The following is a 12755-nucleotide window of genomic DNA, read 5'->3' on the forward strand; positions in this document are numbered from 1 at the left end:
TCAAGCAGCAACACTGCACCGAGGCTCACAGCTCCTCCGCCAGTGAAGCTGAGGCTGGCTGCGGACGGAGTTGCTGGGGTTGGGGGACAGTTCCCCCACCACCCCCAGGTAGTGGCTGCTCTGAGCACCCAGGCTGCTTGGCCTCCTGCTCCTGCGTTACTGCCGCCGCTGCTGCTGACTGCTGCTGCACGGGGTTTCCGCCAATGCTCGGGTCATGCGCAGGGGCGTGTCCGGTCTGTGATTGAAAAGAGCTTTCCCTCCCCTCCCCCACCCCCCACCCGCGACCAGCGGCAAGGGTTCGCGTTTCTACCGCTATCTTACGTACTCTTTCCTTGCACTCAAAAAAAAAATCTCCATTAAAGTCCCGTCTTTGTCGTCGCCAGGCTCCGACGAAACATCCTCGGGCGCACGATGAAGCGCTCCGATCGAAGAAGACGACATATTCGGCGTTGAACAGCGGCCAACCGAACGGCAGATCGCTTCTGGTGCCATTAATAATTATTGTGTCCCGGAGGGGAGTTTTTTTTTCTCTCGCTCTCCGCTCGTTTCGCATACCAGGTAAATGGCGGGGGATTATTTATTTTTTTAAACGCGTTGTTGCGCGTTTGTTTGCCTGTGGGTTTGGAAAGTGAAGCTGCGAGCTTTGTGTTGCGCGGCCGCCGGCGAATGAAACGCACTCGGGGTCAGCCGTTAGAGGTCTGTAATTAATATGCGTTGGGGGTCGCTTGTTGTGGAAATAGCCGCCATCTTGTTCTACAGTAAATTCTCTCCGTCCAACCGAACCTGGAGGGAGGGGGGTGGGGGAGGAGGAGAAGCTGCAAGTCCCGCCCCTGCGCCGCGTTGATTGGTCGGCGAGGAGCGTCTCCTTTCTTGATTTGTGCCCAGCGAACGTAATCGCTGGCGACGATTGGCTGGCGCGGCTGTCGATCATTCACGTGCTAATATACATCCGTTAGCAAGGTAGGTCGAGCCGGCGTTTGTTTGGGAGGGTGTGTGTGTGTAGTGGGGGGGGTTGAAGTGGAAAATTCCTCTTGAGGGGGTTCGGCGGTTGGAGTGGACAGGGGTTGTGAATCATATTTTCAGTTGGGATATTTTGGTGGCGGGGGAAGCGAAGGTTTTTGTTGCGTGTTTTATCACGGCCTTGGGTGGGTGCCTGTGCCGACAGGAGGTAAATTCAAACGCGCCCGGGAAAATGATTTGCTGCAGTGACGTCAGCCACCTTTTGACCCTCGATGCCTTCTACGTCATCGAACAGCTGAGGTCGATGCAGAATAGACACAGCCGCCAGTTTGCCGGTGTCCCACACCCGGGAGGTGAACTGGCACACAAAGGACTGAGCTGCGACCTCAGGCCACGTCAACAATGTACAACACACAGTAATATGACAACCAGTCCAACTTTTGGAATAAAGCGCACGCTTATTTTTTCTATAGATATCCACTATATTGCTCACAGGACGAGGATAATGGTAACCTGAACAAATGCTTTAAGTCCCGGTTTCCCCGTTATTTTAGTACGAAATGTATGTGACTGGTTTTTGATCGATTTTGTTCTAGCGTAGCCCTTAGTTTTTATTTGATATGTTTGTACAAAAGGTAAATATTTGTTCACGAAATACTAGTAAATAATAACATACACAAAGCTCTAATCTACTGAGAATTACTATATCAAGCCATCCTCGACGACTTGCTGAGAATTGACCACGTTTATGTGGTGTTGAACCTAAATAATTTGGGAAGTCATAAAGCGAGCTATTCTTTCGGAAAAAAAATCCTCCTATTACAAATCATGTAAAATTAAATTTAGTATTTTAGTGGTGCTTTACATTGACGGGAAACCAATAAATTGTACAAGACATTTGAAATAATATATAAACATTGCAAACAGTATTTAAATTGAAGCCTTCCCTAATGCCTGTTGTCCTCAATGAAAACATCTATATGGACAATGTAATGATGCCATTAACAATTTACAGATTTACATTTTGGAGAATTTTCCTCAAGTAAAATTTCTTTTGATCTGATTTAAAATTAGTGTCCTTGTTATTAAATGCTGATATGTTGGCTTTTAATAATTTGTAAATTTATTAAAATAAATGAATTGTGTAGATATTCTGTACATATCTTGGCCATATGGCATGGGATGCATCTCGTAAACATTTTTGTAGTTCTAAACTTTTGAATAGCAGGAAGTAAAGCATTTGTTTGAAATGTGGAATCAATTATGACATTTCTAGAGCAAAGAGTTGGAGCTGAAATGTAGTTTATTTTTATAACTTGGGAAGTAACACTAATATTCCATACAGTTATCTCTGATGGAGATATGTTGCCTTTGTTTCAAATTGAACACTGAATATTTATATACCTCACAGGTTTTAGGGCATAAACAGACATTCTGACTTGGGAGAAGTAATTTACAATAAAATAAATCATGTAATCCATTTGCCCATGCTACTTACATCAGCAAATTATCTCTAGTATTCCTGATCTCCGTGCCAGTTCCAAATTAAAAAAAATATGCAAATAAAGGTATAGAAATTAACAATGCAATGATTGGATGATGCCATTAAATATATTGATGGATTTTGTCAGATCCTGTCATCACAACTGCCAGTACAGGTGTATAGTTGTGCAACAACAAAAACATTCCCCTCTTTCCTCTCCCTCTCTGGCTACCCTTTGGTTCCTATTATTAGAAATATAAAAGTACAATGGAAATTTCTCTCTTTGCTACTCAATCTGGTCATTACATTACCCATGGTGTGTTCCATTTCAGTTTTTTTTGGATGGGGAGACGCAGAAAGATTTAATAAAAATTGATTATATGATAAGTTGTATGTAAGACAGAATCAATTAATTAGCTGGTAGCTGCTTGTGGTCATAAGTATGTTATTGTTTAGAGGAAAGAAAATATTCATTAATGTAGAAATTTCATTAGTTTTTAGTGATTTAACCTATACAATACAACGATTTAACACATGCATACAATATGATGGGTCAAGATTGATATGAATTTTACATTCCAATATCAACTACTGTATGAAAACTTAGTGATTGGTAACAAGTCAGTTACTACTTCACCACCTGGGAGCTGGGGAGAGATAAAACCATTGCATATTGCAATTTCTTAAATATTTCTCATTCTGACAGAAATGAGAATGAAGACATGTTATTTTCAAATATAGATACTGGTCAAATAAACAAAGGATTATTGTTCTGAAGCAGCATTATTACCCAATACTGTATGCTGAAGTTGAAACATTAATTGCAGCTCTGGGAGCTGCAAGCTGGGCTAAGGATGTCAATATAGTGTTCTAGTTATTCTGTGAACGTTTTCTGCTTTTCCGTTTCTTTAAACAGAAGGAACTACTTTATTGTACTAACTTTTGTTAGTTGTTTTCTTGTCTTAAGCATTTCTTTTCATTCTCTTTTATGTTGTTACTTGGGGTCGTAAAGGATAGTATGCAGGTACAGCAAGTGATCAGGAAGGCCAATGGTATCTTGGCCTTTATTGCAAAGGGGATGGTGTATAAAAGCAGGGAAGTCCTGCTACAGCTATATAAGGTATTGGTGAGGCCACACCTGGAATACTGCGTGCAGTTTTGGTTTCCATATTTACAAAAGGATATACTTGCTTTGGAGGCAGTTCAGAGAAGGTTCACTAGGTTGATTTCGGGGATGAGGGGGTTGACTTTTGAGGAAAGGTTGGGCCTCTACTCATTGGAACTCAGAAGAATGAGAGGTGATCTTATCGAAACATATAAGATTTTGAGGGGGCTTGATGAGGTGGATGCAGAGAGGATGTTTCCACTGATGGGGGAGACTAGAACTAGAGGGCAAGTGATCTTAGAATAAGGGGCCACCCATTTAAAACTGAGATGAGGAGAAATTTCTTCTGAGGGTTGGAAATCTGTGGAATTTGCTGCCTCAGAGAGCTGTGGATGCTGGGACATTGAATAAATTTAACACAGAAATAGACAGTTTCTTAAACGATAAGGGGTTATGGGGAGCGGGCGGGGAAGTGGAGCTGAGTCCATGATCAGATCAGCCATGATCTTATTGAATGGCGGAGCAGGCTCAAGGGGCCCTATGGGCTTCTCCTGTTCCTATTTCTGATGTTCTTATGAATGTGTTCCCCTTTTCATTTTGTGTCTTGTTTCGTTCCAACCTGCACTATGTATCATGTAAAGTTCTTGCCCGAACAGGACAGACACTGCCCATGACCATCCTCATGTATGATTTGAATAAGTTTCAGATCAGTGAATTATGATGTCTGTGTATGTGGTGTAAATTTTCAATTTTGTGTTACAGACCTGTGTGTTCATAAAATGCCTAGAATTAATGTGAAAGCACTGATAGTTCGTCAGTTTGAGTATGTGTGTGTGTATTTTTAAATCTCTACTCTCTCAACTACGTATTTTGGGAAGACTCCCCCAATGTTTAGTGAGTTTATCGAATGTTTCGCTAAGCCATACAGATGAGGAAAGTCTGAGGTTGGATCTCCAGTCTGTGCTGAATTACTTGTTCACAAGTTTTAGGTGCTTTACAGTTGGTCTCAGCTTGATTGCTATCCAGCAACCCCCTGCTGTGGGTGTGGAATGTCTTGTGGTTGAATAGCCTATTGACACTCACTGCTGAGACTCGCACACAAATAATGGATTTTCAAACAAGGAACAAGGTGCTGGTAACATTAGAACAATCAATGCCTGCAGAGAGGGGGCAAAATTGGCAAGAAAAGAAAAAAAAACTTCAGCATTGAAGTATTTTTGTTACAACTCCATGAATTTTAATTTTGGGATGTGATGAAGAATGTAGGATTGGAAGTGATGTGTAGGCATACAGCAATAGAACAACAGAACTTTCCTGCCATTTTGGTACTAAATGTTGGCCCAGAAATTGTGGTCAGAGGCTATCTCCGACCAAATTTTTTTTAACGCAAGTACCTGGTGGTCCCGGAGGTACGTAGACTTGCATTCCGAGGCCTCCATTCACACGCCAGTGTTGGGGGCCCATGTATTCTCTGAGCGTATGTGCAGCCTGGGATCACGTGGGCCGGACCAACCAATGAAAATGGCGTATTCCCATTCACAATAATGGTGAGTTTGTTTATACGGATGTCACCATTTCTATGAATGGGGATAGTCCCCAAAACAAACACATTTTAAATAAATAAGAAAAATACTTAACATATTTAAAATCAATTGAAATTGAATTTAATTAAATGTTTTAGACAATTATTTTTTTTGAATTCTTTTAAATATGTTTTAATAGGGGTAAAAATAAACCTGCCTTAATGAACAGGATTTCTAATAAAAATCATTGATAACATTTTGTTTTTCTATCTTTTAAAACTCTTACACTGTTAAAAGCAGGCCATACGCCTGCATTTACCAGGCGCAAGAATTTGAAGGACATTTGCTGGACAAATAGCTCATATCTCTGCCTGTGAAGGCCTTTCTCCCGGGGATGCATTGGAACTGTCAAAAGACATTTTGACAGATCACAAATGCCGATTTTCGGTGCATGTGCATTGCACGCCGAGAACTGGCACTTGCGGGACCTCTACGGGTGCGTGTGCATAGAGACTGTGATTTTTGGCCTATTGAATCACTGGTGTAGTTGTGACTGAATACCCAACAGTTAGTGAATTGTAAGCAGATTTAATTTACTAAAATCCCTGACTAAAAAGTTATTGCTCTACTAGCTTCTCAACGGAGATTTTCATTATTGACTGTCTCTCTGGCAGGCTAAAATTGAGTGCATGCATTGTGATGTTGAACCAAACACTAATATTACACCAATATAGCTACCCAATGCAGGTTTATTACTTTAATAAATCTATATATAACTGAAATAAATACTGAAAGTACAATTTTAAACTTCTTTAATTTTGTGCTCCATATTTTTCTGCCCCCCCAATCTGTTTTATTTTAATGTTAACTTTGTTTTTATTTAATATATCTTTTTTTAATTTTTTCTTACTCCCGTGGACAATGGGACAAACTTTTTTAAAAAAAAAGCTAAACTTTGATTGCCTTGAAACAGACTCCAAAGGTCATATTTAAACCAAGTTTGAATGCCAGAATAGTAAAGATTGCACCACAGATTTAAACATTTTTATACATTGAAACAGAAAGGGGCTGTTGATGAGAGATATCTGTTTGTTAGAAAATTATACAAGTGGATGAGACATTTATTTGATGCATGCTCAAGTTAAGTAGATATTTATTCCATAACTCCTGAAGTTGATGACTACTGCAAAGATAGTTCCACAGGCCTTGGCTTCATACGAGTCTAGACGATGGTGGCCATTGGAGTTCGAGGTTCACCAATAAATCCCTATTTTAAATTGTTCATACTATTCGATTATGGTGTTTTGATTTCCTACATTACAACAGTGACTACACTTCAGATTAGCAGGGTATGGAGGCTGCCGTTTGGACCTGGGATCATCTGATTAATGTGACACAGTTGTACACTGGGAAGTTAATTTACCAACTTCGCTACTGGGGGAGGTTTCTAATAGCCTTTTAAATATTTTTGCCCTCCCTGACATTTTCTTTGATGCTTTTTAATGTTTTTTTATATCCTGTATGTATGACTTATTTTCTTTTTCACAATTTCTTCACTTTTTTTCTATCTCTTGTGATACAAGCATTTTCTCTTCTCCCCCCTCCACCCCCACACACACACCACCATAACCGACTGGTAACAAAAGGATTATCAATAAAGTTCTGGTACAATTTACTTTTGATGCATATTTCTGGGCAATCTTGAGATGTCTGATATTTTGCAAATAATTTTCATCAGGAGTCAGTAGTGGTTTTTACTGGTGATGATGGAGGTGACAATTAACTTTTCTGAATGTTAAGAGTTTGCATTTATATAGCACCTTTTAATCAAGGCACTTCAGAGTAAAGAGGAGCTGAGTGCTCCACCTCCCAACCTATGCATCCAGTCCTTCTCTTGACTGTAATTTCAGTGCCCTGACTTTTGCACTTTATGTTCCAGAGAGTTCAGAATTTATCAGAGACCTAGTTACAGATTAGCTGGATTTAACCACTTCACATGCCTTCTGAAGTTGTCACTTTGGACAAGGACTGTATATGGGAGAGCTTGAATCAGTTTACACAATTTTTGTCCAAACTGAATGTATGATACACACTTGTCTGAACTATTGAACATAATTCGTTTATGCAGCCTGTACCTAATTTCTCTGTTGCGTTTTAAATGCGATCACAGTGCACTTTTGTGTTGATAGCGTGCCATCAGTCACAGATATGCGGTTCATCTTCCTTTAGTGGCATTGCATTATATAGTGAGAGAACACTGCAGGCATGACCACATTGGAGATTCATATTTTTATTGGTCTCACGAGCTGCTTTTGAGCCTCCATTTAAATCTAAAGATTACTTGGAATATACAGCACAGAAACAGACTATTTGGCCCAACCAGTCCATGCCACCGTTTATGCATCACACGGGCCTCCTTATCTAACAATCAGCGTAACCCTCTATTCCCTTCTCCCTCATATGCTTATCTAGCTTCCCCTTAAATGCATCTAAACTATTCACCTCAACTACTCCCTGTGATAACGAGTTCCACATTGTCACCACTCTGGATAGAGGTTTCTTCAGAATGTCATATTTTATTACTTGGTGACTATCTTATACTGGGCCTCTAGTTTTGCTCTTTCCCACAAGCGGAACTCTCTCTGTGCCCACTCTTATCAAAACCTTTCATAATTTTAAAGACCTCCATTAAGTCACCCCTCAGCCTTCTCTTTTCAAGAGAAAAGAGACCCAGTCTGTTCATCCTTTCCTGATGAGTATAACCTTGCAGTTCTGCTAACACCCTTGTAATTTTTTTGTACCCTCTTCAGTGCCTCTCTCATTTTTACAATATGATGACCAGAACTGTACACACTACTCCAAATGTGGTCTAACCAAGGTTTGATACAAGTTTAGCATAACTTCTCTACTTTTCAATTCAATCCCTCTAGAAATAAACCCCAGTGCTTGGCTTGCTTTTGTTATGACCTTCTTTACGTCGCAGCTTTTAGTGATTTGTGTATTTGTACTACCAGATCCCTTTGCTCCTCTACCCCATTTAGATTCTTATTTTTCAAGTAATATGTGGCCTCCTTATTTTCCCTTGCCAAAATGTAATAGCTCACACTTATCTATGTTGAACTTAACTTGCCAATTATATGCCTATTCAAGTTTATTAATGTCTTGTAATTTGTTGCAGTCCTTCTTAGTGTTGACTATCCCTCCCAATTTGGTGTTGTCCATAAATTTAGAAATTAGCCAGGATGGAGAGCCCAATTCCTTCCCATCTACCTGTTAGTCATGGGTCTCTGATCTCCAATAAGAGGGAATTTGAAATCGAGAAGAATAATTATCAATAGGGGGAATAGTGTATAGAGGTCTCTATTTGAGTGGTCTCCTGGCACCCAACTTACATAGTCTGATTGTGCCATATGCAGTACCTGTACAATAAAAAGCAGTTCTATCCTAAAAAGGAACTTTTTAAAAACAAGTGCAGTATGGTAACAGAAACACTTTGAGCTGAGTTATTGTTCATGAAAAAGATGTTCAGATAAGTGATTGAGTGGACCATACTGAAGTGCAAACAAGGCATTGCTTAAGGTAATGTGTGTAAGTTATCCAGACACCTAAACTTCATTTGTGGTTACCCTTGACTGTTTGGCTAATAATCAAAGACTTTCCAATAAAGTAAACTTGAAATTTTTTTTGAGGGTTTGTCTCTTTTTGGCAGTAAATAGATAATTAGAAAACTTCTAGTCTCAAAGTATCAGTTTCACCAAACTTGGCACAAAGTCTGTGCCGCTGTCTTTTTTAAAAAAAACGCTTGGGACATCCTTCTAGGCCAGATGCAGTTTTTGCGCCAAGTATGAAAAAGGTAAGGAGTCAGGACGGTAAATCCCCTACTGCCACCGCCTTCTCTCCAGCATTCTGGATACCCAATTTCAGGGGGAATGTGAGAGTTATCAGACAGAGAAAATAAATTAAATGGCAAAAAAGACTACACTCTTTACAAGGCTTCTCCTGAATTCAGAGGAGCACCTTTCTTAAGAAAGACAAAGTAATCAATAGATTTGATTGTAAGGCACATTATAATGTTGGACATTTAGCTCCTAGCATCCAATTTAAGTTAACTATATATTATTCTAAGTACATTAAATAGGTTAAGTTTTAATGGTAATGTGTTGGGAATGTAAAGCAATTATGGGGTGACGGTGAAATTGCAGAGGAGTGCCTTTTTCTTCCTCCAGAGTCATACCACATTTTGGAAATGATACTAGGATAGTGAGATGATGTTTAATTATATTCTTTTGAAATTGGAAGTCCCTTTTGTTTTCAGATCAGACTGTCTGGAAATCAATCGAGATGAGATACTTCCAGTTTTGCAAATAATCATCTGAAGGTGTAAAACTTTGTGAACTTCTATGTATGATCACATTCTTTTTGCTAGGTCAGTGGACTGCATCGATGGTGGTTGTGCAGGATTGTTGTGGCATTTTTAATATATCAAATTATCTGTAAAGACACTAAAATGAAGAGGAACATTTATTTTAAGGTGTTTGAAGAGGAATTTTCTGTCCTCTGCTTGATCAGTTCTTAACAATATTATGGCTTAGTTTTAAAAGGCTGAGCTTCCTGCATTCATTGTTCAAGTTAGGCAATTTGACATAATACAAAATTCAGAAGGAAGAACACAGAAAATTATCTCTGAGATACTGAGTCTCCTACAATTCTCATAATTCCAGTTTAGTTGTTCCTCAAATATTTCTGATTTTGTTGAAAGGAATTCACTTATTCATTCAATAATGAATTTTTTTTGTCAGATTTAGTATCATTTTAGTAAAGCAGGATGGTGGAGGTGAAATATACTATGTCCACATAAACTTGGAAAAAATGCCCAGCAGTAGTAATTGGCTAAGTGACAGGAAACGGAGAGTAGTGGCGAACAGATGTCTTTCGGACTGAAGGAAGGTATACAGTGATATTCCCCAGGGGTCGGTTCTAGGACTGCTGCTTTTCTTGATGTATACTAATGACTTGAATGTGGGTGTACAGGGTACAATTTCAAAATTTGCAGATGACCCAAAACTTGGAAATATAGTGAACAGTGAGGAGGGGACTTCAGAAAGATATAAATAGGCTGGTGAAATGGGCAGACATGTGGTAGATTAAATTTAATGCAGAAAAGTGTGAAGTGATGCATTTTGGTAGAAAGGAGAGGACCTATAAACTAAATGGTACAATTCTAAAGAGAGTGCACAAACAGAGAGACCTGGGAGTATGTGTGCATAAATCGTTGATGGTGGCAGGTCTAGTTGTGAGAAAGCAATTAAAAAGGCTTACGGAGTCCTGGGCTTCATAAATAGAGGTATTGAGTACAAAAGTGTGGAAATAATGATGAACATATATAAAACACTGATTTGGCCCCAACTGGAGTAGTGTGTTCAATTCTGGGCACCACACTTTAGGAAGGATGTGAAGGCCTTAGAGAAGGTACATAAAAGATTTACAAGAGTGATTCCAGGAATGAGAGACTTCAGTTACGTTGATAGATTGGAGAAGCTGGGGTGGTTCTCCTTGGAGCAGAGGAGATTTGATAGAGGTGTTCAAAATCATGAGGGGTCTGAACAGAGAAACTGTCGAAGGCTCGACTCGCAGAGGACACAGATTTAAGATGATTGGCAAAGGAACCAAAGGCAAAGGAAGAAAAAACTTTTTTGCACAGCGAGTGGTTAAGATCTGGAATGCACTGTCTGAAAGGGCAGTGGAGGCAGACTCCATTTTATCTTTCAAAGGGGAGTTGGATAAGTATCTGAAGGAAAAAAAATTGCAGGGCTATGGGGAAAGGGCGGGGGAGTGGGACTAGCTGAGAGTTAGCATGGGCCGAATAGCCTCCTGTGCTGTTATCATTCTGCAATCCTATGATTCAGTGTGATTGTAGACTTTTGTCCTTTCAAACTTAGTTTGTCTTTGGGGATTGTTTTGCACTTTACACTGGAGATTGTAGGTCTGAAGTGCAGCACACAACATTAAAGATATTCTGTATTTTCTTTTTTTAAAAAGCTAATATAAAGGAGATATCGCTAATGAAAATTTCTGTTCTGACACAGTTGTATTACTGCTTCACAGATTGCCAATAGAGTATGCGAAAACCACGTAGGAAGATGAGAAATAGCTGTGGAGGTCGTCGTTCCCCATCTCCCTATGGACTTAAATGCTCACCAAGCAGAGAAACATTGACGTATGCTCAAGCACAACGGATGGTTGAGGTAGACATTGATGGCAGACTGCACAGAATTAGCATATTTGATACTTTAAAGATTATCACTGAAGATGACTTGACTGCCCAAGAAATTACAGAATGTAATAGTAACAAAGAAAACAGTGAACAACCTCTCTTTCCTTCAAAGTCCAAAAAAACAATTTGCAAAGACAAAAGGAAAGAGTCATCCTCTAAGCATGCAGCTGGGGCCTCTGTTGAATTACCTCAACCTTCTTTTAGAATTATTGACTATAACCCTCCTGATGCCCCACCCCTACCATCAGCATATTACAGATATATTGAAAAATCAGTGGAAGAACTGGATGTTGAAGTTGAGTACGATATGGATGAGGAGGATTATGCATGGCTCGAAATGATCAATGAAAAGCGTAAGAGTGACGTGCTTGGCATAGTCTCCCAAGAGACGTTTGAGTGCCTCATGGACAAACTGGAAAAGGAATCTTACTTTGAAAGCCGGAATAAAGGTGATCCCCAGGCTCTAATTGATGAAGATGCAGTTTGTTGTATTTGTATGGATGGTGAGTGTCAGAATAGCAATGTGATCTTATTTTGTGATATCTGCAATCTTGCTGTACATCAGGAGTGCTATGGAGTGCCATATATTCCAGAGGGACAATGGCTTTGCCGCTGCTGCCTGCAGTCTCCTTCCAGACCCGTCGATTGCGCGTTGTGTCCAAATAATGGTGGTGCTTTTAAACAGACAGACGATGGCCGATGGGCCCATGTAGTTTGTGCTCTATGGATACCAGAGGTCTGCTTTGCTAATACTGTGTTTCTGGAGCCAATAGACAGCATAGAGAACATTCCTTCTGCTAGGTGGAAGTTAGTATGCTATATTTGCAAACAGAAAGGTGCTGGAGCATCTATTCAGTGTCACAAAGCTAATTGCTATACGGCATTCCATGTGACCTGTGCCCAGCGGGCCGGTTTGTACATGAAGATGGAACCGGTCCGAGAAACTAGTGCCAATGGGACAACTTTCAGTGTCCGAAAAACTGCGTATTGTGATATCCACTCCCCACCAGGGTCAGTGAAAAAGATTCTCTCGTTGGGTGATACTGAGGCTGAGGAAGAAGACGAGGACCAAGAGAAAGATGTTGGTGATGGCGAGAGTCCAAAGAAAGTGTCACCTAAAAAGACCAAAGTCAAATCTAAACAGAAAGCTAAAAAAATTAGAAACTTTCTTGAAGAGCGACGTGCAGCAGTACCAGTGGTGACTGTGCCACAGATACCTACTCACAGGTGAGTTTTTTTTTAAAGAGATGACTAAGAGATGTTATTTTTCACAAGCTAATATACCATGTAATAATATCGGAGAAATGCTGCTGAATTTATCTTTTTTTTTAAGATGTTTAGCAACAACTTCCATTCTTTCAGTTCTGGAGCTGAAACATTTTGTGGATATATAGTGGTCCAGTACATATT

At 39.9% G+C, this 12755-nt stretch overlaps 1 protein-coding gene across 5 annotated transcripts in view; it reads left to right on the top strand.

The window, feature by feature from the left end:
* Positions 1-260: 260 nt before the first annotated feature.
* Positions 261-12755, top strand: part of brpf3b (bromodomain and PHD finger containing, 3b) — a 75158-nt gene continuing 62663 nt past the window's right edge. The window contains exons 1-2 of one of the 5 annotated variants that reach the window (XM_070858960.1): positions 261-558; positions 11177-12572. In XM_070858960.1, the coding sequence (XP_070715061.1) occupies positions 11191-12572 (1382 nt within the window). In that variant the 5' untranslated portion in view covers positions 261-558; positions 11177-11190. Of the gene's footprint in view, positions 559-1106; positions 1523-9322; positions 9498-9924; positions 10019-11176; positions 12573-12755 lie in introns of those variants that run through there. The other 4 variants (XM_070858962.1, XM_070858964.1, XM_070858965.1 and 1 more) reach the window with 4 other exon arrangements.

This window comes from Pristiophorus japonicus, chromosome 17 (genome assembly GCF_044704955.1).
Source record: "Pristiophorus japonicus isolate sPriJap1 chromosome 17, sPriJap1.hap1, whole genome shotgun sequence".
In the NCBI taxonomy this organism is placed as follows: Eukaryota; Metazoa; Chordata; class Chondrichthyes; family Pristiophoridae; genus Pristiophorus; species Pristiophorus japonicus.